Consider the following 26,700-nt stretch of genomic DNA (forward strand, 5'->3'; position numbering starts at 1 on the left):
TCATTAACCCTCATAATCCTAGTGAGCATTTGGGGTATGATCGGTTTCACCACTTTCTGACAATGAAAATGGAATGCGGACTGTTTTGGATACAGGCACTAGGTGCTGTTGGGTCCACTCCAGAGGTGTTCTGGAAAGATAGCCTGACCATTCTCTGCCCTCTTCCTTTGTTGCTGCATCTAGGACTTCGGCAGCCTGCGCTCCCTCACCTCCCGCTGTGACTTGAAGGCAAACCTGGCCAGAAACGGCTGCGGGGGTGAGTTTGAGAGCCCCGCCAGCAGCACCCAGGTCCTGCGGAGCCTGCCTCTCAGCAGCAAAGGCTCCAGTCCCGCCAGCTCAGATGTCATTCAGATGACACCACAGAAGATTGCCCTGAACCTGCGGCCTGGTGAGCGCCATGAGGAGGGGGTGCGCTAATGATGGGCAGGTGAGCCGGGGCAGGCTCAGAGCTGAGCCAGCAGAGGGGAAGGGCAAGGCCTCGCCCAGGCCCCAGGAGGCAGAGTAAGTAAAAGGCCCCTGTGGACAGAGCGGGATCTTTGCTATCTGTTTGACTGAAGTAAAATATATATAACATAAAATTGAGCGTTTTAACCGTTTTAAGGTATATAGTTCAACGGCATTAAATACATTCACCATGTCGATCACCACTACCTGTCTCCAAACCTTTTTCATTAGCCCAGCCTGAAACTCTGTGCCCACTAACATGCATTTTTTTTTCTTCATTCACTTGAGAGAGAGAGAGAGAGAGAGAGAGAAAGAGAAGCACATGTGTGTGTGGGGGGGAGTGGGACAGAGGGAGCAGGGGGAAGGGCAGGGGGAGAGGGAGAGAAGCAGACTCCCTGCTGAGCAGGAGCCTCAGGATCCTGAGATCATGATCTGGGCCAAATGGGCCAAAATCAAGGAAATCAAGAGGTGTAGGCTTAACGGCCTGAGCCAGCCAGGTGTCCCTGAACACTACTTCTAGCTTCTACCCCCATCCTCCCTCCCGCAGCCTCCATTCTGCTTTCTGCCATGATGAGTTGGACTACTCGGAGAGCCCATATAAGTGATAGTAATTGGACTCTACAATACTTTTACTTTTGTGGCTGCCTTTTTTACTCAGAAATGTCTTCAAGGTTCATCCATGTTGTTGCGTGTGTCAGATCTGCTTCCTTTTTAAGGCCTCCTTTTTAAACTCCCTTGTGTGTGTTTACTGTATTTTGTTGGTCCGTTCATCCATCAGTGGACACTTGAGTCGTTGCTATTTTTTGGCTATTAGGGAGGACATTATGGCCTTCCGTGGGAGGACACTGCTAGGTTTACTCCCTAGTTAACGCACGTTTCTCAGGAAGGTGCTGCTTCCAGGAAAATGTATTTTTCCTTGTCAGCAAATTCCACTGGAGTCCATGGCATTCTGAAGGGACAAACTTTTAGAGCAGAGTTATTTTGTTTTATGACCCTAGAGCCCCTGCAAGCCCTAGCATTGGTTGTGATATGAGGAAACTAAAGGATTTTGTATACCTACTATGTGCTGAATGCCTGGCTTACTCCTAGGTAGGTAAGACCATTTTACATGACAAGCGACCTGCTCAAGGTCTGCCAGTTACAAATGGTGACTCTGGGGGCACCTGGGTGGCTCAGTCAGTTGAGCGACTGCCTTCAGCTCAGGTCGTAATCCTGGAGTCCCGCATTGGGCTCCCAGCGCGAGGAGAGTCTGCTGCTCCCTCTGCCCTCTCCCTTCTCAGGCTCTCTCTCATTCTATTGCTCTCAAATAAATAAATAAATAAATCTTCTTAAAAAAGAAAAAGAAATGGTGACTCTGATTCCACCCCAGCTTGTTGCAACAACAAAACTCGTGACTTTTTCTAGTTCACCATGTTTTAAATATAATATTCCACATATTGGAATTGTGGTAAGGTCAAAAAGTGGATATGCATGTGCTTAAATTAGAAAGTATCACATTTTGAGGGAAGGTAGCCTATTTCCAAATTCCATTGAGTTTCCTCCTTTTCTTCTATCTCATTGCCTAAGAAGCCATTGGCAAAAACTACTCCCATATGGTTTATTTCAACTCCAAGGCCGCTTGGAGCCGGTGGCAAGGTCACGGATGTGGTTGGCCATCCTGAGTTCTAGCACTGGCCCTGTCCCTAGCTAGGAGGGCTTGGGCAGTTTACCCTACCTCTTCACATCTCAAGGTCTTTGCCACCTACATTCCTTACAGCCACGTTCAAAAGCTTAAATGAGACTTCTTGTATACATACACTTTAAGAAGTCAAAATTACCATTATTTTCAGACTAGTAGCCAAAGATGCACATCCTGGAGTCCGCGAGGTCTAGGTTTGAATACCCATTCTCAGTGTCTCAGAGACAGATTTCGCCCAACGCTGCCATCATAAGTGCTTAGTGATGCTTGTTGTTGGTGTCTTCGTATGTTTTAAACACGTTTTATTCTGGGGGCACCTGGATGGCTCAGTCATTAAGCATCTGCCTTCAGCTCAGATCATGATCCCAGGGTTGCTGGATTGAGCCCCACATTGGGCTCCCTGCTTGGCGGGAGCCTGCTTCTCCCTCTCCCACTCCCCTGTTTGTGTTTCCTCTTTTGCAGGTTCTGTCAAATAAATAAAAATCTTTAAAAAAATGTTTTATTCTGTTTATTGAATTGTCTTGGAAATAAGAAATAAGGGGGCACCTGGGTGGCTCAGTGGGTTCAGCCTTTGCCTTCAGCTCGGGTCATGATCTCAGGGTGCTGGGATCGAGCCCCACATTGGGCTCTCTGCTCAACGGGGAGCCTGCTTCCCCCCACCTGCCTCTTGCCTACTTGTGATCTCTCTGTCAAATAAATAAAATCTTTAAACAATTAAAAAAAAAAAGAAGAAACAAAAGGAGGTGTACGCAGCCCAGCCGTGCTATACAAAGAGGCACAAGCTACTGGATGGCCAGGGATTAGCGCAGGGATTAGTTGAGGCTGCTATTTTTATAAATGGTCCATTGTAATGACACTTAGCTTTGTTGTTTGGTGAGCTCCCACGCTGAGAGAGGGCAGAGCTCCTGCAAAGCTGTGTGACTGTGTAGAGAAGAGTCAGTAGAGCCTCTCTGTGGGCAGCTGCTTGGTGATGTCCTCTGGGTTAAGATAACTCATCTTCATCCATGAAGATTGGCCCGGGGTCAGAGGCTGTGACCTAGAGGGGGATGTGGGAGTTGTGGCAGATGATTAAGGTATTGGAGCATTGTGTGGGATGAGAGTAGCTATCAATTAAAGTGAATGATGTTTCTTCTTTTGTATTTAATTACAGTGTAACAATAACTTAAAGTCTTGAGAGATCATCCACTTTCATGCAATGTTGCTTTTCATTTTTACTAGACCATGTCTCTATTCACATGTTCAAAATTTTCATACGTTCACATTGTATTTGTAATCATACACTGTCTTCACTTAATCATTAACAAAGACCAAAATTCACAGCGCCAGCCACGTTTATAGTTTCAGCCATAGTCAGCAGAGGTTTTTAATTTAACATTTTTGAAACTCCTCATTTAAAATTGCTCTCAGCGCCTCTGATTTTCCGAGAAATACATTCCTTCAGGGTGGCAAATCCTTATCCTTCAGGGTGGATTTAGTTTAGGAAGGAGCTGGAGGTAACACCAAGTCAGACAGTCCACAGTTTGAATTCTACTTAGAATCAGAATGAAGGTCACAGTCACACGTGAGGCAGAGAGATTGTTGTTTGTTTTGATTTACCAGGGGACTCTTTAAACAGCCTCCAACAAGGAGCTAAGGAAGTGAAGGCAGCCTCCTTGGGCCAAGTTCTCCCGACATTAGACGTATGCACAATATTGATTTATGCCTAAAGTTTAATGTTTTCACTTACGGAAGAAGGAAATCAGCCTTATTTTGATATGCCTGTGGTGATTGTTGAAAGAGCTCTGAGTCATCATATATATAAGAAAGGTTTCCTTTTGCCTATTAAATAGTCTTGGAAATAAAAAAACGGGTGTAAGTGGCTCTGCTGGACAGAGAGGCACAAACTACCGGATTGCCAGGGATGATTATGGGATTAGTTGAAGTTGCTAATTTTATAAGTCATAGTATAGTCATATTTCCTGCTAAACATTGTGATACAGTTTCTGCTATTGGAAATAAAATGGAAAGTATGGTCCTGTTTTTTTTTTTAATGGTATATATTTTAAAGATTTTATCTATTTTTGCAAGAGAGATAGAAAACTTGAGAGCACAAACGGGGTTGGGGGGAGGGGCAGAGAGAGAAGCAGGCTCCCTGCTGAGCAAGGAGCCCGAGGCGGTACCTGGTGACCAGGACCCTGGGATCATGACCTGAACGGAAGGCAGAAGCTTAACTGACTGAGCCCAGTCGTTTAAGCCCAATATGATCCTATTTTTATATAAAATCAGGATATGGGTGCTGTGTGTGAGCTCTCTGTTTGTGTGGAAGGTGTGATAAGAGAGCCAGTTTCTGGGAGCTCAGGGTGATGGAGATGTTGGCTGCCCAGTTAAAATATACCCAAACGGTGAGGATGTTTGAGGAGCTGAAGACTTGGAAGAGATCTGATGAAAATCAGAATTCCTAAAGGTCTAGAGTCTTGTGAATCTCTTTGTCAGTTGAATCTGTTCGTCACCTGAAGCCAATGAAGCCTCTTAAAATCCTGAAAATTTCAATATTTTTAAAGAGACAAACCCAAGATACTTATTTGGGGAAGAGAATGTTACGTTGCAGTTAACAGCATCGGTTTACCAAGTGCATAGTCAACCTCAAGGTAGTTACCCCTGATTCTGCAGAAGGCTTCAGATCTAGGGGTTGTTTTTTCCATTATTGATTTCTAGAAATCCTTTTTTGTCTCCTCCCTGACCCTGCTCCCCTATACCTCATAATAGATACTTGTTGAGTGAAATGTAACACTTTGCCAGCCTTATACTAATGACTAATCAATGATAAGCCTCAACATAATATGAGTGATACTTCAAGAAGGCGAAGTTATTATTCCAGGATAAGCCTGGGGAAAAAAGATTGATTTTCTTCTATGTGGAACTTTTGTTTTTGTTTTCTTTCTTTCTTTCTTTAGATGTGACTCACATCCCATAGAAGTCACCATTTTATTTTTATTTATTATTTTTATTTTTAAAAAACAATTTTATTTTTTAAGGTTTATTTATTTTTCTGGTGATCTCTATACCCAATGTGGGGCTCAAACTCATGACCCTGAAATCAAGAGTTACGTGGTCTTCCTACTAAGCCAGCTAGGCGCCCCAAGTCACCATTTTTAAGTAAATAATTCTGTGGTTTGTAGTATATTTGCAACATTGTGCAGTCATCACCATTGTCTCATTCCAGAACATTTTCCTCACCTCAAAAAGAAACCCTGTATGCATTAACAGTCACTCCTTATCTTTTCCCTCCCGGCCACTTTCAGTCCTAGGCAACCACTAATCTACTTTCTATTCCCATGGTTATGTCTGGCTTCTTTCACTCTGCAGAATGTCTTCAGGATTCGTTATGTTGGAACACCAAGACTTCCTTTTTATGGCCAAATAATTCCTTTGTGTATGTATAGATATGCCACATTTTTGCTGATGAATATTGGGGCTGTTTTCACTTTGGGGCAATCATGACTAATGCTACTGTGAACATTCATGCCCAAGTTTTTGTGCAGACATGTGTTTCCAATAATCTTGAGTATATAACTAGGAGTAGAATTGCTGGGTCACATGGTAATTCTATGTTTAACTTTTTGAGGAACTGCCAAACTTTAAGCAGGATTTTGTATAAACACAGGATCATGCTTTCCATTTTGTTTCCAATCCTGGAAACTGTATGTCAGAAAAACAATCTTAAAAAAATTCTTTTTTTTTTTTTTTCAAGATTTTATTTATTTATTTGTCAGAGAAAGAGAGAGAGAGATCACAAGTAGGCCAAGAGGCAGGCAGAGGCAGAGGGAGAAGCAGGTTCCCTGCCAAGCAAGGAGCCTGATGTGGGACTCAATCCCAGGACGCTGGGGTCATGACCTGAGCCGAAGGCAGCTGCTTAACCAACTGAGCCACCCAGGCGTCCCTTAAAAAAATTCTTAACAAAGGATACAAACTTTGGAATAAAGCTTATTGAAATGGTGAATAAAAGGCTAGTGGTGGTTTTAAAGCATTGGGACAATTAGAAAGAGTTTATTTACGTCATTAATTTTCCTTGATCCTTTAGTTCATTGACTAGTAGCTTTGTATTTTCATATTAAGTGTTTTAATCTGAAATAATCGTGGGCTCACAAGAAGTTGCAAAAGTAATTGTGTTCTTGTATACCCCTCCTGGCTTTCCCTGGTAATGTTACATAAGCGAAGTGCATTACTCAAACTGGGAAATTGACACTGGTACAGCCCTGTTAACTAACCTAGGGGACTGGTTGCTTTTGAACCCTTTTCCCAGCCCTTATATGTGCTTCGTTTTATCCTGCTCTTCCCTGGCCCTACTTTGAGGTGCTGGTTGCCTCACTTAGGTGTTGCTTCTGCCACCCAGACCAACAGAATATATTCTTTATCATAAAATCTGAGAAAGACCTGATGGAGGCTGGATAAGAGAGGTTGTCTAACATACTGTGTTTGTGCCTTCCCCGGAACATTTATAAATTGCAATCCTGACCCCCAGTGTGATGGTATCCAGAGGCTAGGGTCTTTGGGAGGTGATTAGGTCATGAGGATAGAGCTCTCATGAATGGGATTAGTGCCGTGAATTATAAACAGACCCCAGAGAGCTCCCTCCTCCCTTCAGCCATGTGAGGACACAGCAGCACGCCTGCAGTCTACAACCCTGGCCTGGCATTCCTAGTTTTCTACTTCCCTTGGGGGGGAAAAAAAAAAAACAAAACCCCAAACAAAACCCAGTCTTAGTCCATTTGGGCTACTCTAATAAGTACCCACAGACTGAGGGCTTATAAGCAACAGAAATTTCTCTCTCAGGGTCCTGAAGGCTCCAAGTCCAAGATCAGGGTCAAGCCTATTTGAGTCCTGGTAAGAAACCTCTTCGGGGCAGACACTGGTAGAGGCCACTTGTGTCTTCACCTGGTTCCTTCCTTCATTCCATCTGTCCAGAGTCAGAATTCTGCAGTGAGGAGTGGGATACAGTAGGGCACACTAGCCTTGTCCTAGACCAGGGAGGCAATTCTTTCGTTCTAGGTCTGGATTTAATTCTGGGATACTAATTACCTTCCACTACAGTAAACAAAAGAGCTAGATGATGGTCCTAAGGTGTACACGTGGGCCCTAATTCCCTATTGAGCTGCTGTCCTGTTTGTAATATAATGGATTTTAATGTGCTTCTTCTTCTCAGTTTTTGGCACAGAAAGGTAATTCTGAGGAATCAAAAACTACTTAAATTTATTTGGGCATGGCAAGCATTTCGGTTGGAATACTACTTTGTCTGAACGTTTGGACAAAAATCAGTCTTAAAAATACCAGAAGTTCTTGGTGGAATTCCCTCCTTCACTCTCTCCTCACTTTTCTTTTTTTTAAGTTTGTTTTTTTTTTTAAGATTTTATTTATTTATTTGACAGAGAGAGATCACAAGTAGGCAGAGAGGCAGGCAGAGAGAGGGGGAAGCCAGGCTCCCCGCTGAGCAGAGAGCCGCATGCGGGGCTCAATCCCAGGACCTGGAGACCATGACCTGAGCCGAAGGCAGAGGCTTAACCCACTGAGCCACCCAGGCGCCCCTCTCTCTTCACTTTTGATTGAAGGGAAGGTATATAGAGAGAACAAACTTTAAAAGTACATTTCAGGTGGTTGGCTGGTACATGCCTGCGGTAGGAGAACCGGAAGCGGGCGCTGACCTGCCGCTGACAGTGAAGGTGACAAGGACTCTGCTCTTTGCTGGACACGTGGAGGTGACATGTATTGAGTGGTGCAGAACCGTGTAGCTGGCTGGACTGCTGGAGAGTGGCTGAGCGTGCCTGGTTCTGGAAGTGTGTCCAGAGATGGAAAGTGGGTTGCAGACTTTCTCTCTGCACATGGCGGCGGCCTCTCCTTCAGTCTGCTGACCTTGCTCGTAGCGGGGCTGGGACACTGCTGCTTAACTCCCACACTTAACACTCATGCTGAGACTTGGTCCAAGAATGTCAGCCCCTCCGAAATCTGCTGACAGAACATCCCATTCTTGCCATGGTCCCCTGAGAAGTTTGTAGCATCTAAAATCAGGGATAGCTGAGGTAGCAGTAAACCCTCATTCCCAACGCTAATGATAACACCCTCCTCCTTACGCCCTCCCCTTTCTGGAAAACTGGGAGAAATACTTTTTGTTTAACATTGGCAGCCCCCGAATGGGGAGGGGTGTGTGTGTTTTTCACTTTCTCTGAATTTGATTCTGAGAATCAAACTGATTCTCTGAATCAGTTTCTCTTGAATTTGATGCCAGGAGCTTTCTCACTTCAGAGTAGATGCCTGCTGAGCACACACAGATGCGTGGTCCCACCTTGTTTCACTTTCTGGAAAATGTGGAGTTAAATGTAATGCCCAAAGCTATAGCCGTTCACACCCAAGTTTCTGGCAGAATTTTTTTTTTTTTTAAGATTTTATTTATTTATTTGACAGAGAGAGATCACAAGTAGGCAGAGAGGCAGGCAGAGAGAGAGAGAGAGGAGGAAGCAGGCTCCCCGCTGAGCAGAGAGCCCGATGCGGGACTCGATCCCAGGATCCTGAGATCATGACCTGAGCTGAAGGCAGCGGCCTAACCCACTGAGCCACCCAGGCGCCCCTCTGGCAGAATTTTTTGTCTCGCTTTTTATCCCTACAGGAAATTGCTTTAATAACTGACTTCTGCGGGGAACCCTGGTGGAAGTCTTCCTGGAGTAGAGGCATTTGTATGATGTTAGGATACGTTGTCTTGTTTGATCCCCACAGTAATTAACATCCTCCCATTTTACCCATCTAGAAACTGAGACGCAAATTTAGAGGAGCCTGAAATCTCCCCAAATCTCGGTGACAAGGTCTGAATTCCAGCTCAGCTCTCGTTCTCCAAGCCTAGTACCCTCTGCCCTCCCATGGGCGCCTCCCCAAGTCCAAGCCTGTTTCGGACTTCCTGGTCCTAAAGGGCTCATGAGTGCTGTACTCATAGTCCACAAAAGTGGATTCTGGATAAAAGAAGATATAGTTGGGAACTTTGGGGGAAGGGCATAGATGACAGAAAATGCAGAAGCCTTTCTGAAGAGGTCATGGGATTGGACAGAACAGACATGCCCTGTCACAGGCTCTGCCCACTGGGGGTCTGTGGTCTGCCTAAGCCAAGGCCAAGGAGGCACTCCCCTTCCCCAAGTTCTCCTCCCTCCTGCCCCTTCCCCATCGTGTTGTGTCATCCAGGGCTGGGGGTTGCTCAGTGCTGGGACCTCCTCAGTCTTTCTGATGGGAACCTGAGGCAGACATTGCAGCTGTCCAGAATTCATTTTGGAAGAAATCTCCAGCATTCTTCTGCTTGAGTCAGATTCTTTTTTTTTTTTTTTTTAAGATTTTATTTATTTATTTGACAGACAGAGATCACAAGTAGGCAGAGAGGCAGGCAGAGAGAGAGAGGGAAGCAGGCTATCTGCCGAGCAGAGAGCCTGATGCGGGGCTCGATCCCAGGACCCCGGGATCATGACCTGAGCCGAAGGCAGAGGCTTTAACCCACTGAGCCATCCAGGCACCCTTGAGTCAGATTCTGATGGTTTTTAAAAATAGGATCCTATCAACAGGCAACCCAAACTACATCAGTCTTGAGGAGGCTAGAGTAGTACATGCAAAGACAGGTCCAAGGAAGCAGGCTTGGTGCTGTCACTCAGGCAACAAATAGTAATTATAATAATTATACTTCATTTATGCAGGCCTCTGCTGCTTACAAAACATGTTCTCCACATGAGCGCTTCATAGCCTTAATCAGGACTGCACTGTTATTTCCATTGTATCCCCAAGGGCACCGAGGCTCAGGTTGAACCTGTGGTCAAGGGACGGAGCTGGAACTTGGTCCTTTGAATCTCTTTGGTCTAGTTAGTGCCACGTGCTTGTCTGGGGTGGGAGGAGGAGAGGGAGAACATGGGATTGGGGTCCTTATCCTGCAAGTTTAAGAGGACTTCTACTTGCTGCTGGTCAGCTTGAGGTTTGAGACGAGCTTCCCTGGGTGGTAGCTGCCCACAGCCCAGGCGTGGACCCTCTGGATAGGAAAAGCTGACTTCATGGTTGCACCTCTGAACACAGCGTGTCTGTCCAGATTTCAAACGTGTGTACGGCTTTCTTGCCCAGAGGGTTGAAGGACATCTTGGTGCCTCTGAAAAATGAGTTAGCTCGAGGGCAGATAGAACTATCTGGTATGATTGCTTCTGGAAGTTGGCTCTAAATGATGTGTTTTGAGAGCCTATGAAATGGTTTAGCATCGTTATCCTGGCGTGAGTCCCCCAGTTGTGATGCTGACTTGGGCCCTGGGAGGGCTGTCATGGGCTTTTCTCCTCATTTCTTTCCCTCTGAATTATTTCCTCCTTCTCTTATGTCTCTGACTCTTACTATGGAACCAAAAATTATATTCTCTTTCTTGTAGCTGGTAGGCAAATACAGTAGTGTTTCTGATTGTTGGTTTGTTTTTTTTCTCTCTTTTCTCCCTTCATTCTGATGGTGCTAAAATTTGGAATCTGTCTTCCTGTATTTATACATATAATTTCTGATGATGATAACTTATGTCTGTGATATCCCAAAGTGTCATATATGCCTCAAAACTAAATATTGTTGTTTATAAGTGGCTAGGAAAATAGAAAAAGTGACAGAAGCATAAATATTTTGCTCTTTGAGGTATGTTAAGGAATCGTGTGTCCCCACTTCCCCTTGCCTTGTACCTCTCTCTTCCCATCTTATTTCTTAGTCACTCATGCCCATACCTCCTTTTGTTTATTCCCTCTTTTCTGTTTTCATTCACACCTTTACAATCTCCTCTCCACCACGTTTGCAACTTGGCCACTCCTTTCTCTGAAGTTGGTGTGTGGTTGGTGGGCGACTGTCACCTAATCTGTGTCCATGGAATTGTCTGGTTCCTTCTCCACCAACTGCCCTTTTTTGCTGACAAAACAGAACAGCACTGAGGAGACTAGTTGTTAAAGAGTTTCCTTAAAAATTCTGAGCCAAGGGGCTCCTAGGTGGCTCAGTGGGTTAAAGTCTGCCTTAGGCTCAGGTCATGATCACAGGAACCTGGGATCCAGCCCCACACTGGGCTCTTTGCTCCTCAGGGAGCCTGCTTCCCTTCCTCTCTCTGCCTTCCTCTCTGCCTACTTGTGATTGCTCTCTGTCAAATAAACAAACAAATAAATAAATAAATAATCTTAAAAAAAAAAAAAAAATCCTGGGGCACCTGGGTGGCTCAGTGGGTTAAAGCCTCTGCCTTCGGCTCAGGTCATGATCCCAGGGTTCTGGGATCCAGCCCTGCATCAGGCTCTCTGCTTGGCAGATAGCCTGCTTCCTCCTCTCTCTCTGCCTGCCTCTCTGCCTACTTGTGATCTCTGTCAAATAAATAAATAAAAATCTTAAAAAAAAAAAAATCCTGAACCAAGTATTTGGAAAGAGAGCCTAGAACCTAGAACTTCCCCTTCAGCACCATAACTCCACTTCCAAGAACAGTATTTCTTCTGAGAGGCATGCAGTCGTGAAAGAAAAGTCAGGGGGACCGGCTTTAGAAGCAAAATCCATCCCTTCAGCCCCCAGCAAGTTGGCTGACCTCTAACGAGCATGGCCTCTCTGTTGGCACAGGTGACAAGACGACTTTCCAGCTGCAGGTTCGACAGGTGGAGGATTATCCTGTGGACCTGTACTACCTGATGGACCTCTCCCTGTCCATGAAGGATGACTTGGACAACATCCGGAACCTGGGCACCAAGCTCGCTGAGGAGATGAGGAAGCTCACCAGCAACTTCCGGTTGGGGTTCGGGTCTTTTGTAGACAAGAACATCTCCCCTTTCTCCTACACAGCGCCGAGGTACCAGACCAATCCATGCATCGGGTGAGTGACCAGTTGTCCTTCTATTGGGTATTTAAGGGTGGGAGAACAGAGTCACAGGAAAACTTATCCCGAAGAAAGGACGAAGGAGGACTTATGGGGATAGTGAGGGAGCAGACTTCCGTGTTTAAACTGATCAGTGATGACCCAGTTCTGTGCTCCCACTATGTGTGGAGACTTGAACGGTTGCAAGGCTGTAGGGAGGTATGATGATCGTAGCTCATTCGTTTTCCTTCCTGTCTGACAACAGCACCGTTTTCCAGTTGAAGACCGTGCTCTCAGGAGGTGAACACCCAGGCGTTCAGGGAAAGAGCAGACAGGACAGTGGAAACTTTTCTCTTGCTTGGGGTGCCTGAGGTGCTTGGGGAGAAGTGAATTATTTGTTGTTTATGTAAATAGAACTCACGTTGACAAAATGAAATGGAATTGCTGTGATTTAAAGGTATGACTTTTTTCCCAATTGTAAGTCAAGTACTCTAACTAGAAGATATTTGACAGGTTATCTAAGAGCAGGAATTTCTTTTTTTTTTTTTTAAAGATTTTATTTATTTATCAGAGAGAGAGGGAGCGTGAGTGAGCACAGACAGACAGAGTGGCAGGCAGAGGCAGAGGGAGAAGCAGGCTCCCTGCCGAGCAAGGAGCCCGATGTGGGACTCGATCCCAGGACGCTGGGATCATGACCTGAGCCGAAGGCAGCTGCTTAACCAACTGAGCCACCCAGGCGTCCCCAAGAGCAGGAATTTCTAACTGCCACAACAAGCAAATCCAAAAGTATGTCACGGTAGAAGTTTATCTCCTGGGCCTTTGGCTCAGGTCATGGTCTCAGGTTGAGCCTCACATCAGGCTCCCTGCTCAGTGGGGAGTCCTCTTCTCCTTCTCCCTGTGTAGCTCCCCATCTTGTGCACACTCGTGCTCTCTCTGTCAAATAAATAAAATGGTAAAAAAAAAAAAGAAGAAGAAGAGGAAGATGTTTATTTCCTGCCCACCTAAAAATGGGTCTCCGATTCGTGGACACCTCTCTTCCAAGCAGGGTCTCAGGGACCCAGACTCCGTGTGCCCCGTACTTCTTCATCTTCCACATGTGATTTTGAAGGTCCCTGTGTCTGGATGTTTGCTCAGAGGTGGAGCTTATGGGTCAGGGCTGAGTGAGTGGCTTTCACTGCTTCTGTGCCTGTATCTTATCAGGTAGAAGGGAGTTCTAACAAGGAGGCTGGAAGCTAGGTTGGTTGTGCCCAGGAAGAAGAGGAAGCAGAGGGTGCCTGGGTGGCTCAGTGGGTTAAGCTGCTCCCTTCGGCTCAGGTCATGATCTCAGGGTCCTGGGATCGAGTCCTGCATCGGGCTCTCTGCTCAGCAGGGAGCCTGCTTCCCTCTTTCTCTGTCTGCCTGCCCCTCTGTCTACTTGTGATCTCTCTCTCTCTCTGCCAAATAAATAAATAAATAAAATCTTTTAAAGAAAAAAAAAAAAAAAAGAAGAGGAAGCAGGACTGGTGACCAGGACTCCTCCGTCGTGTACTTGTGCCGGTGGGTGGAGAGGGTGGGGGGTGACAGCCACCAGCTCGCCTAAGGCAACCTCTAGGTTGGTTTGTTTCTAGTTTTGTGATGGTTCCCTTGAAATGTCAGGATTATGTGGTCTGTGAAAACGAGTGGTGACTTCCAGCTCTTTCTTTCTCATCCCCACATTAAACTTTGGGCTGTGAGGCCCCAGAGTTGTTACTAGACAAGAAATGGTGAAGACTTAGGTTCTTACCAAGTGTCAGGCACTGCACGAAGTGCTTTGCACTGCATGGATCATCTCATTTAAATCTCGTGACAGTCTCTTGAGGTCTCTCAGGTAGATGTGAGCCGTGCTTCGCAGATGAGGACAGGGACACTTGGAATAAGCAGCTGACCCAAGATTACACCACTAGTAAGGGGGTACTTGGAGCGTGAGTGAAGTTAGACTGTTTCAGAGTCTGCAGTCCCTGTGACATCGTGCTTGCTTTTGCCCATCCAAGTCCCACGACAGCAGAGAAGCTCCTCCTGAGTCCAGTCCAAAGGCCAATACCCATTCCCAGACCACCTGACCCTCAAGGAACTTGCCTTAGGGGAGTATTGGGCGATGCTACTGTGACACACAGCCCCCGCATCCCCATGACTCAGCACCATCCGGGCTTATTTCTTGCTTGTATCAAGTCTGGTGAGGGTTGAGCTGCTTTCCCTGATGGCTCTCCTTCATGCAGGGACTTGGATCCAGGCCTCTCTGCCTTACGGTGGCATTTTCCATCCTTGGGTTACTTGGCTGCCTCAGGGAGGAAGGGAGCAAGGGAGTCCCCTGAACCTGCCCAACTCCCCGGCTTATCTTCAGCAGCCTCAGCAGCTCCCACTGGGCTGGGGGGTCGGCACGCGGTGGTGTTCGTGCTGGTAACGGATGTTCTCCTTCATCTTCCTGGACCGTCCGCGCACTCTCCTTGAAGCTCCCTCCAATCTTCCCTTAGGGCTTGGGAACTGACACGGGGTAGGAAAATCAATGAATAAGAAAAAGGTTTAAATACAAAAGTGAATCTAAGTTCCTTAACTGTGAAGAGGCCTACGTGTCATCATTTGCTGGGTTTAGCTTCCTCCTGGCCACGGGTGACTGCTGGCGTTGTTAGTCTGGTCCTGACTCCAAGGCCCCTTCAGCCAAGTCTCAGTGCCAGATGTCCTCTGGTTGGAGCTTTGCTGCTGACCAGGTGCAACAGCATCTTTTTTTTTTTTTTTTTTTTTTAAAGATTTTATTTATTTATTTGACAGAGAGAGATCACAAGTAGGCAGAGTAGCAGGCAGAGACAGAGGGGAAGCAGGCTCCCCGCTGAGCAGAGAGCCTGATGCTGGGCCCGATCCCAGGACCCTGAGATCATGACCTGAGCCGAAGGCAGAGGCTTTAACCCACTGAGCCACCCAGGTGCCCCGTGCAACAGCATCTTAACCAAAACTTTTTTCAGGGCGCCTAGGGGGCTCAGTCCTTTAATCATCTGCCTTCAGCTTAGGTCGTGATCCAAGGGTCCTGGGAGAGAGCCCCATATTGGGCTCCCTACTCACCAAGGAGTCTGTTTCTCCCTCTACCTACTGCCCCCCCGCTTGTGCGTTCTCTCTCTCTGCCAAATAAATAAAATCTTAAAAAAAAAAATCTTTCTAATTCATCAAGAATAGTGATGTTGTCTTCTTCTTTTTCACCCTTGCCCTCTGAGTGTGCCCTGTCTGCAGACAGACGGGGGTGTCTCCACAGTCATTTTCCCAGGACCCTCCGTTCACTGTGAGATATGCTACATTGGAAGCCTGGAGAGGATGAGGGAATGGCTTTGGGAACTCAGCATTCGAATATTCTAGGTTGTTACATGCTGCTTTCCCAGAGTCCCCCTCTGGGCCTAGAAGGCAGAACCAGCTGTGGACAGTGAAGGTCTTCACAGTGAGCACAGGCACACTGAGAGACTGCAAGACAGGAAATCTAGTGAAGAATGGGAGTTTTGAAGGAAACATCAGGGCCCAGTTGGGCAAATCTCTCTTCTCCAAGCTGCGCATCGCATCAGGGAGTCACTCTGTGGCTGAGTGAGACGGGCTGAGATTGATCTCCTCACGGCCAGGGAGTGGACCGCGTTGGGGTCCCAGGTCTCAGAGATTCCCGCTGCTTGTGGGAGAACAGCGCGAGGTGGCTGTTCCAGCCCGTGTGTGCTTTGTTTGCCTTTCTGAGTTTCCATGGCACTGTGAATTAGTTACCAACATTTAAAGAAATAGAAGATCTAACCAAGAATAACCAGGATTGGGGCACCTGGGTGGCTCAGTCGGTTGAGCGTCTGACTCTTGATTTCAGCTCAGGTCATGATCTTGGGGCAGCGGGATCCAGCCCCACGTTGAGTCCTGCGTCGGGCTCCGGGTGCAGCGCAGAGTGTGCTTACCTCTCCTTCTGCTCCTCCTCCCCGCTCACACTCTCCCAGAAAAATAAAATCTTAAAAACAAAAACAAAAAACAAAAGAAGAACCAGGATTTGGGCGCCTGGGTGGCTCAGTGGGTTAAGCCGCTGCCTTCGGCTCAGGTCATGATCTCAGGGTCCTGGGATCGAGTCCCGCATCAGGCTCTCTGCTCAGCAGGGAGCCTGCTTCCTCTTTTCTCTCTCTGCCTGCCTCTCTGCCTACTTGTGATCTCTCTCTGTCAAATAAATAAATAAAATCTTAAAAACAAAAACAAAAAACAAAAGAAGAACCAGGATTTGTAGGTTTTCTAGAACAATGGGGAGGTCTGGTCATGCCGGGCTTGAACCCCATGCTTGGCCACTGCTGTCCTAACACTATCTCGTGTCCCAGCTGGCTCACTCCCTGGTTTGCTTTCATCCCTGGCTCGGGGCACACTGTCTGTGATCCTTGCCTGTGCTTTTCCTTCAGCTAGTGTGCAGACGAAGGTCACGGGGTTCTTCTCGGGCTCCAGTGGCACCTTCAGTTGGGTTTCTCTCCCCTGTGGGAGGGAGAATAGCAGCAGCCCCCAGGAAGTTTTGGGAGGATAGAGTCAGGAGGGAGGGACTTACCACCTCTGTGGGACACCTCAACGACAAGAGAGCCAGATTTTCATGGGGCTTTCCTGAGGTTTTTCCTTCCTCCTGCTCCAGACATTTCTACCAAAAGATCAAAGTCCTGGACGCATCCCTTCCCATCTTAGAATGTGCTAGAAATGCTAGAACTGAAGTAAGTAGTACCAGGGCTGCCATAAAAAGACATATAGTATAATGTAATCATCAGATTAAAGAACTGTTTAATTGCTATTCTGAGTAACCAGGAAGAGTGTCACTGGGAAAAATCATGCCATGTTCACTGATACAGGATTTGAAGATGAATGCAGTGTGTCTTCTCTGGTCCCCAACATACTTTCTTTTGCCAGAGGTATCAGGCTGTTGAAATATGTGTCATGTCTCAGGGTTCCTGGGGGTGCAGTGGGTTGAACGTCTGACTCTTGGTTTCTGCTCAGGTTGTGATTTTGGGGTTGTGGGACCGAGTCCTGCATTGGGCTTTGTGGGAAGTCTGCTTAAGACTCTTGCTCCCTCTTCCCTTCCCCACTCTGAACTTGTTTGCATGCTCTCTCTCTCTCTCTAAAAATAAATCTTTAAAAAAAGAAAAGAAATACATGTCATGTCACATTTATATGTGGAATCCAGAAAAGCCAAATTCATAGAAACAGTAGACTGGTGGTTGCTGGGGGCTGGGAGGTGGAGGAGACAGGGAGACTTTGGTCGAAAGATACAGACTTCCAGTTAAAAGATGAATTTGTTCTGGGGGTGAAATGTAGAGCACAGTTCTGATCGTTGACAATACTAGACTTGGAACACATACGTGTATACTTGGAAGTTAAGAGAGTAGATCTTAAATGTTCTCGCCACACACACACACACACACAGAAATATACATGTGAAAATCTGTACAACTGAGATAACGCATTTCATCATCATTTATGTTTTTTCTTACCCTTCCTGTATTTCTTCCAAGGGCTCAGAGTCTTCCTTCCCCACCTTAATGGGATGATTTCATTGTCTTCTGGCATGTCTTGTGGCCAATGAGAAGCCTGCTGTTCATCTGATGGTTTGCCTTCTCTCTGGTGACTTTTAATATCTTCCTATGTTTTTCCTATTCTGTAATGATGCACATTTCAGTGTGTCTAGATTGAACTTACTTTTCTTTACATTGCTCAGAATCTGGTCTGCGTGTTTAGCCTGAGAATACATGTTTTTACTCTTGACTATTTGTAGACATTTCCTCTTGGACACCCCCCCACTTCATTTTCTAACACTAATTTCCAGAATAGGACATTTCTTCTAGTTTACCATTTTGTTCTTCAATTGCTTCATCCATACATTGATGATTCGTTTTTTATTTCACTGACTATATTTTTTAGTTGGTTCTATTCCAAACTTCTGTTTTTGACACTGGGTTCCCCCCTCCCCCCCGAGCCTTCTGACTCTTTGTCCTTCTAATAATACCCTGTTTTAGCTTTTGGTATCTATTCTCTCCTCTCCTTTGCTGTCTGAAGTACCTCTTCTTACCGTGCTTCAGATCATTCTGTTGCCCCCGTTTCTGGAACCGCAGCTCTTCCTGTTTGTTGTGTTTGTGGACCTTCCTTCCCAGTGGCTTGTTTCTTGCGGGGTCCAGAACTTTGCCATCAGCTTCTTCGCCCACGCTGGTTTTCCACACGAGCATCTCGGCCCCAGGCGTGCCGGCTGGTGTGTCTGCATCCTTGTGGGTCGGGTGTCTGCCTGCTGCCGCCGGGATCCTCTGGGTCTCCATGGGACAAGTGTTCCTGTTCGTCTCAGTTGGACATTCCTTCACCATAAAAACAGTGACTTCTGACTTGCTCGGGTCTGTAGTGAACAATTTTTATGGGTGATTCATCTTGCTCTGGGCCTGGAGTGGCTCTTCCTTGCTTCTTTCCCAGGCCAACGGCTGGAATTTTTGTCTTTGATTTTGGTGACAGAGCAGCTCTTGTGGCGCTCAGCGTTCTGTGGAGAGCCTGGTTCCCAGGCTTCATCTGTCCCTGTTCGACTCCCATCCCCAGCCCTTAGGACCTCCACCCGGGCGGTCCTGACACATCCGGGATCTCCTCGGCCTGAGCTCTCTCCCCAGCCCCACCTATCTCCTAAGCGTGCTTATTTGTCGAACGATTTTTTCCCCTTCATTTCTGGTACCTGGGATTTCCCTGCTGAGCTTCCATATTAACGTTTACGTGTTGACAGTTTGACAAATTTTATGTTATCCAGCAGTTCTAAATATTTACAGTAAGAGGGGAGCTCTTTCCACGTCAGCTTAACCCGTAATGTTGTCCTGAAGCTTTGGATTATTTTCTGGATTTGCCTGGATCTCGTGTCTTTAAATTGCAATCTGTTTTCATATATATGTGCTCCCCTCAGGCAACTTAAGCCTATGTACTTTATTTACCTAGTTGCTTCATGATTCTTAATTTAGTAACTCCCTATACATGGCCCTAAACAGGGCTCTCTGGGAAGACACAAGGTGCGGGTTGGAATGTTTCTCAGTGTTAGGCCCCCAAACACCCAGACCTTCAGTTCACTCAGGCCTTCCAGGGGTTAAATTAAATAACTAGTCACAGAGGACATTGTGTTTTAGTGACTGTGAGACATTCAGTGGGACAAAGCTGTTTTCTCTCATAAAGAGGTGACTGATTTGATTATAGTAATTTCTCTGCCATGAAGACTTCTCTCTGGCAAACACATCGTCTAGTTCCCGATTATTTAATAGTCATTCTCCAGGTAAAGATAGATCTACTTAATGTTGCTAGTGGGAATGAAAGGGAAAGGGTAAAAAATGCCAGGCTCACTTTGGTGAGCTTTCCACAGCTTCTCTGGCTTTCTCACTGAACAACAGTTAATGTCCTGCTCCCCCCTCCCTTTCCTCAACCTACTTGATGAATGGAGCCGGCACACACACACACACACACACACACACACACACACGCATGCACGCACACACGCCTGAACTCCCAATTGTGCACCAGAACCACAGAGAGAGGTGTAGTGGCTTGGAGGAAGGGAGTTGGTGTATATATACTTCCCCCTGCATCTGTCCCTTTGTCCAGTTGTAATAACTGCTGATGGGACCTCTACTCCTTTCCTTCTTCCAGCCGGGAATATCATTTCCATGACCTTTCCTTCATGGCAGAATGAAATGGGGATAAAATGTTTGAGTGGCCTGGGTTCTAGAAAGCGCAAGGCTTAGGTGAAGGGAGGAAGAGGGAGGGAGTGAAACAAAGGGGAGGCAGATGTAGGGAAGCGGGTGACTCCCACCCTCCATCCAGAGAGCGCCAAGGCCATTTTGGCAGTGGGGTCCACTCTGTCCAGGGCCAATTTTTGTGGCCTGGTGGACAGAGCAGGCACTGCAGGTCCCACGGGAGAATGGAATGGCCTCTTAGAAAGCTACAGGTTGCCTCTCACTTGGAGAAAGGGAGCCTGTCCAGACCTGCCCTGACTGTTGTTGTTTGGCGGCTGTCAGGCAGGATCCCCTAATAGTTGCTAGGCCTGTTTCCCTTCCCATGCACACAGCTTAAATTGGATTATAAAGCCTTCCCACCATGCCTCTCCATTAGGTTTTTTTTTTTCGTCTTTTATTCTGAGAGAGGCCACACACCTGCGTGGTCTCTTTCAGTCTGCCTTCCCAGCCTCCCCTTGGCCTAGCCTCACCCTCATTTCCTGCCCTGCACGTTCCCAGTCTCCCAGTGCTTGGGCTCCCCATGTTTTCTCCTGCCACAGGGCTCTGGCATGTGTGCTGCTCTGTGCCCAGGACCCTCTCCCCTCCGGCCTCTCCCCTAGAGAATCCATTTGTGAAACAGCGTAAGGCCTCTCTTCCTATGTCAGGGAGATATGGGATCTCACTTCCTCCAGGTATGGGGCCACTTGGTGCTACAGGATTTTCTGTCCCCTTAGTGCCCACAGTTCTTGGTCGCGCCAATTCACAGAATGACGTGGCAGACCAAAGAGTGGTGGGCAGCCAAGCCAAGTTTACTGAGCAAAAGTACAAAGCTCCCAGAGAGGGAGGGTGACCCTCGGAGTTGCTGAGTTTGAGGGTTTTTAGGAGGTCTTTTGCAGAACTTTATTAAGCATTCAGAGTGTGCTGAGTCATGCCAGTCAGGGCTTCGGGCACATTTCTGTCTACCTGTTAATGTCCACATGCTGATGGTCCTTTTTATGCTGACATCTGGGGGCTTATGTCTTAACTGCCCCTTGCCCGTGATATTGATGCATGCTGTTGTGGTTAGCTATCTTATTTTGGAACGGTTTGCAGAAGTCATTTCTGCAAAGGTTGCAGAGTAGAATGTCCATGCAGTCCTGTCTAAGCTGCCAAACAGGACATCAGTGCTGTTTCACTGTAGCTGTCCTGACTCCATCTTTGCTTGGGGACCCCAGCCCTGACCCCTTCACTGTCCAGCTAACTCCTAACATGGCGATCTCTACTGCAGACTGCAGATGAGACTGTCCAGTCTTGTGGGAGAAAGAGGCAGTGCCCACCTGCCATCGAGATGCCGTGCTTGCCTCTTCCCCAGCTGCCAGAGCTAACCTTCCATTTGCAGATGGTTTGTTTCTGAAGGATTTCTGCTGCATTTAGGAGAGCTGAGCGTTGATCACTGCACTATTTACCAACACGTGCAGTAGCGGAAAGAATACATTCACTCCTGTTCCATTGACGTGCTCATGCATCGGGATGTCGTGGTGTCTCTGCGTGGGTCGGCACAAAGGGGTTCTGCGATGTTTTGGCACACGGTGGCAGCAGAGGGGATGTGGGAAGCTGGCTTCAAAGCAGACCCTCATTCAGGCTGCTCTCACTTGGCTTTGCCCACCATCCCTGGCCCAGAAGAGCCTTCCTTGCTGTGCTGCCTGGGCCATGGTGCCTGTGCCATGGGTCCCCTTCATCTTTCAAGGCCCGCGGCAGGGCTCCCCCATGTGGAGTAACCATGATTATTGCTACTTTTTTCGAACCGTTTTTCCATTCCGTTCCCTGAGCAACCTGGATATGCTGACTTGCCTGTAGCTTAGGCCTTGATGTTTGTAGAGCAAGAACCGTGTTGTTTCTCTTTGTCCGCTCCATGCTGCCTGTCCCGGGGACACACCGTAGGAGTGGGGAATACTGACCAGGGCTGCTCGAGGCGCTCCGTGAACACAGAGTGCTTGGTCGTTCGGGATTTACTTACAGTGCTAGAAAGTGACTCTCCTTTTCTTTCTCTCCAGTTACAAGTTATTCCCAAACTGCGTCCCATCCTTTGGGTTCCGCCATCTGCTGCCTCTTACAGACAGAGTGGACAGCTTCAACGAGGAGGTCCGCAAACAGCGGGTGTCCCGGAACCGCGATGCACCCGAGGGGGGCTTTGATGCCGTTCTCCAGGCGGCTGTCTGCAAGGTAACTTTTCTTGCTGGTGCCATCGCTACGTGTGGGCGGGTGTTGGCACTGCCAGCAGGAGGTTGGCAGATTTTGAGCCACCCCAGCCTGCAGTTCCTGTCCATTCTTCCATCAGAGGGTGAGCTCAAGGGCCCGTGGGGAGATGCGGAGCAGTTCCGTCGGCTGGGGCTCAGGGACGGGGCAGGGTTGGTGCATGTCTCGGTGTCAGGGTGTGGCTCTGCGCAATGGGGTGCTGTCTTTGCCAGAAGACAGCTGCTCTGTGTTTATGTTTTAGCTCTTCTGCTTCTTTTCAGGGGAAAAAGGTCAAGTTCAAGCCCTGTGCATAGAAGCTTGTTGAGCTTTCTGGCCCAGTTTTGGTAAATCTTAAAGATCGCTGTGTGAGGGAATCCTCTGAAGAGGAGAATTGCATGTCGTCTTAGGTTGCCTTTCTGTTTGTTTTTCCCCATCAGCTTTTTCTGTGATATATGAATCCAGCGGGAGGACACGGACTTAGGTCAGAAATGAACTCATGCTTTGAGAGGTTCCAATCTCAGTGAAATATATAAATGGAATGTTGGTAATAACTTTTTTTTTTTTTTAAATTGGAGTAGAGTTGGCACATGGTGTTACATTAGTTTCAGGTGTACAGCATAGTGGCTCGTAAGTGTGTGCGTTGTGTCGTGCTCAGCACAGGGCGGCTACCGGACAACACTGTAATAGCAGCACTGACTTCTTTCCCTACGCCGGAACTTTTATCCGGAGGCTATTCTTTCCAGAACTGGAAGCCTGTATCTCCCTCTCCTCTGCACCTTTTTTGCCCATCCCCCCCCAACTGCCCTCTCCTCTGGCAATCATTAGTTTGTTCTCTGTATTTATGCTTTTTTTCTCTATTTTCTGCTTTTTGTTTGTGTGTTCATTTCGTTTTTTAGATTCTATATAAGTAAAATCATATGGTAATTTGTTTTTCTCTGACCTATTTTACTTGGTGTAATACCCTCTAGGTCCATCCCTGTTGTCACAAATGGCAAGATCTCATTCTTTTTTTATAGCTGAGTAACACTCCAGTGTGTGTGTGTGTGTATCTAAATATTTGTCTGCTGATGGACACTTCAGTTTTTCCCATGTCTTGGCTATTGTAAATAATGCTGGAGTAAACATGGGGGTACATAGATATTTTCATCTGTTTTCATTTTCTTTGTGTAAATACTTAGTAGTGGAATTACTGGATCATATGGTATTAATGTTTTTAATTTTTTGAGGAACCTCCCTCTGATTTTCCAGTGACTATACCAATTTCTGTTCCCACCAACAATGCATGAGTTCCTTTTTCTCCCTATCCTCCCCAAGTCTTGTTAGGTAATAACCTTTTCTTAAGCTAATTTTCTACAGTCAAAACAACTCTGTAACAACAACAAAAGATTAAAAAAAAATCACTTGTGAATTTGCTATCCCCGCACACACTTTTATAATTTTTCCGTAGTAGTCATCATAGAGCACGTGTAAATGATGATGCTCTTGAGCATTTTGGTGGCTCAGCAGCCTTAGGGCAATCCTTGGGACCCCTGTGTTTGGGGAGGGCTGGGAAAGAGGACTGGAACTCAGTTTGGAGAGGCTGCTATTTGTATGCTAAGTGATAAGCACTTAGTTGCCCACTTAACCTAGTTTCTGACCTCAGCGAGTGTGTGTTCAGGTTGTGACAGCCTGACTTTTTCTCTACTCCATCCTAAGAGAGCCTTTCTGAAATAAAAAACGGAAATGGTAGACAGGGACGGGTAAAGGGAAGGAAACGGGAAGAAACCCCGGTCTCCTGCAGTCCTCTTCTTGGTCCCACTGCAGCTCTGTTGTATTCACTGCGTCCTTGGGCCGCCTCTAGAGAAGGTCTCACTGTGGCTCCCTGTCCAGGACGGCTGCAGCGTGACCCTTCCCGGCTGCTGGCCAGAGCCCACAGTCTGATTCAGAGGCTCCTGGTGCTTCACGGGAGTCCAGGAAGTCCAGACGGAACATAGCTAGAACGTGGTCAGCTCTCAGTCGTTACCATGTGTCACAAAATGGGCCACTTACGGATTTGCTTCAGAAAGAAAAATTACATCTTTGACTGGCACTCAGACTGATGGTATGAGGTATTGTCTTCCCAGGTATTCTGCCAAATCGACTTCTTGGCAGGGACAAACAGTGCAGGGAAACAAGATCCCTCTCATCTCCCCATCCTGAGAATTTTGTGGATTTTCTTTTTTTGGAGGGAAGAAATCATCTTTAAGGCTCCAGGGAAAGAACGCAATGATAGGACTAAGCGATGTCAGTTCTCTTAGTTCTGTTAGCGTCATTGGCACGATTGAGTGTTGGAGGCACGGGGGTCTCTGAGAAGCCGCTGGATCCTTTCCTTTGCCTACAGAGCCTTCCTGTACCACCCCAGGCCCCTGCAAATCTCCTTGCCTTAAAACTTGCCTTGAAACTTAGTATTTCAAGACTTGAGCATTTCAGAGATGCTGGCAGATGTCTTGAACTCCTTGTGTGGATCTGGTTTGTGAATTTTTGCCTGAGAGGCACTTCATGACCATGTTTCAGTTTTATGTCTGTTGCCATTTCCTCCCACCATGGCCTTGGCAATAGCAGGTACCTGGAAAGTTAGTAAGTGCTCACAGTGATCTAATCTGGGAGCCAGCAGCTTCTTCCTTACTATTCCTTTGCCTGTATGCTGTCGGGTTATGTTTGGGGACATATCCAGAAATTTCTTTCTTTCTTTCTTTCTTTTTTTAAAGATTTTATTTATTTATTTGACAGACAGAGATCACAAGTAGGCAGGGAAGCAGGCAGAGAGAGAGGAGGAAGCAGGCTCCCCTCTGAGCAGAGGGCCGGATGCAGGACTCGATCCCAGGACCCTGGAACCACGACCTGAGCCAAAGGCAGACAGAGGTCCCAACCCACTGAGCAACCCAGGTGCCCCCAGAAATTTCTTTCTTAACTTGGAATCACCTATATTAGAAATGTCATCCTTCCTGGTTCACCACACCCTTCCTTACAAAAGTCAAATACTGGAAATAGATTTTGGCTTACCTTTTGATGAAAGACTATGTGACAATCATACTCTTAAAGGACAGTTAAAGACTTGAATAATTCTCAAGATAAAGTAAGAGAGGAATGGAGAGCAAGTCACAAAACAATATAGGCAGACGACATTATTTTGGAAACAAAAGAAAGAATGTGGAAAAGATTGGAAGCAAATAGAAACGTTGACAGTAATTCTCTCTGGTTATAGAACTGTGTGTGGTTTTTGTTTTCTTCACTGGTTTTTAATTTTTATATTTACCTACATTTTCACATTGCTTTTGTATGATTTTTTTTTTTTTTTTTTTACTTAGAATGAAACATCTCAAGTATACGAAAGTAGAGAGAACAGTGAAATTAAACCCATGTGACTGTTGTCTGTCCTTGACAGTGACAAACTGCTGGCCAATCTTTTCATTTATGTTCCTCACTGTTCTCTCTTGAAGCGAATCTCAGCTATCAGTTGTTTCAATGATACTTAGATTTTGAAAGATAATTAGATTTTGAGAGTTTTTTGGTTTTTGGTTTTTTTCTTCAAGAGCTAAGCTTTTCAGACTTTGTTTACCTAGTTTTCTTCTGCCTGCTGATTGGTGCAGGTTCAGATTAAAGGCCCTTCCACTCAGTCCTGTAGACTGAGCATGACGGAAGCTGTGCCTGGAGAGCAGGGTCATGAGGGCCAGAGCTGGCTGGACAGCCTTCTGTGCCCCCATCCCACCCCCCAGCAGAGTGTGACCCTGAGCCCTTGGAGATGAGCTGATAGCAGGCTTAAGCCACTCACAGGAGCCTCTTTGTTCTGGTTTCATTCTCGCCCAGGTTTTTCTGGGATAGAATGTTATCAGCTTGTGGGATTTAGGGCTATGGAATGTTCACATGCCTGACCTTAAATCCCGCCTCTGTGGCTTGCTTTATATTTCTTGGAAAGCTGTTCTTTCAGCAAAAAGAAGGGAACTATTTCTAGTTAGGATTCCATTTAGGATAAGGACCCAGATACTAACCGTACAAGTCTTTGCCCTGCAGTGGGTCACATTGCTGTGATAGGCCATTTAAAAAGCGTCAGCTGAGGGAGGCTTCTGTCCTCAATGCAGGCATTTTTTCCAGTCTTCTATCTGGCTCTTAATTTCTTATGTTTACCTAGAAACTGTGCTCGAACCTTTCTTGGTCAGAATAATAATTTCCTCATTACCGCTTTTACTGCTCTCCCAGGACTTTCTAGAAGTTATCTCTAGGTTGTTTCTTCCGGAATTGTGTAGATAGAACTGTGATGAGTGAGTGGTTCAGACTGGAACGAGGGATGCTTTCCTGTTCTCCCTGAGCTGGGCCTGCCCTTGGCCTGGGGGGATGTGGGAGGGGTGGCCCAGGAGCTCTGTGTTCCAAGTTGTCACTCACCCCTTTGTGGTTGTTCTTGGTTAAAGAGGTGACCTGTAAATTTGAGCTTGGCCGGGAGCATCCTGGCTACATGGGGTCCTAGGGTCTGCTTTCTCCAGTTAGACAGGAAGTAAGATACGTGCGACCCAGCACATTCTCCTTTTGTCTTCAGCTTCCAGGCCCCAGCCTTTATCCTGAACAGCCTTCGGCAGATTTTGTTTGAATATTGATTCTCTGACCTTGCACTGTCTGTTAAATTTTTAAAGCATTATATGTCCTCCTCCCAGAAATAGGTAGATCAGTCAGTCTCAAAACAAACAAAGTATGCTGAGTAAAAAGTCTGTGGCCTGGGTTGGGTCACTTTATGCCTTTGCTGGTGAGAACATTCTAATCTAGAATGGAGACACAGCCCCGGAATTGCTGGGCACTTTGGCAAGCTT

General features: G+C 46.6%; 1 protein-coding gene across 1 annotated transcript in view; it reads left to right on the plus strand.

The window, feature by feature from the left end:
• The window catches only part of ITGB5 (integrin subunit beta 5), a 114,003-nt gene that overhangs the window by 21,517 nt on the left and 65,786 nt on the right, over positions 1-26,700 (plus strand). The window contains exons 3-5 of the mRNA XM_044252152.1: positions 184-388; positions 11,726-11,975; positions 21,703-21,871. Coding sequence (XP_044108087.1) covers positions 184-388; positions 11,726-11,975; positions 21,703-21,871 — 624 coding nt within the window. The remainder of the gene's footprint in view (positions 1-183; positions 389-11,725; positions 11,976-21,702; positions 21,872-26,700) is intronic.

Source organism: Neovison vison, chromosome 6, assembly GCF_020171115.1.
Source record: "Neovison vison isolate M4711 chromosome 6, ASM_NN_V1, whole genome shotgun sequence".
Taxonomy (NCBI): domain Eukaryota; kingdom Metazoa; phylum Chordata; class Mammalia; order Carnivora; family Mustelidae; genus Neogale; species Neogale vison.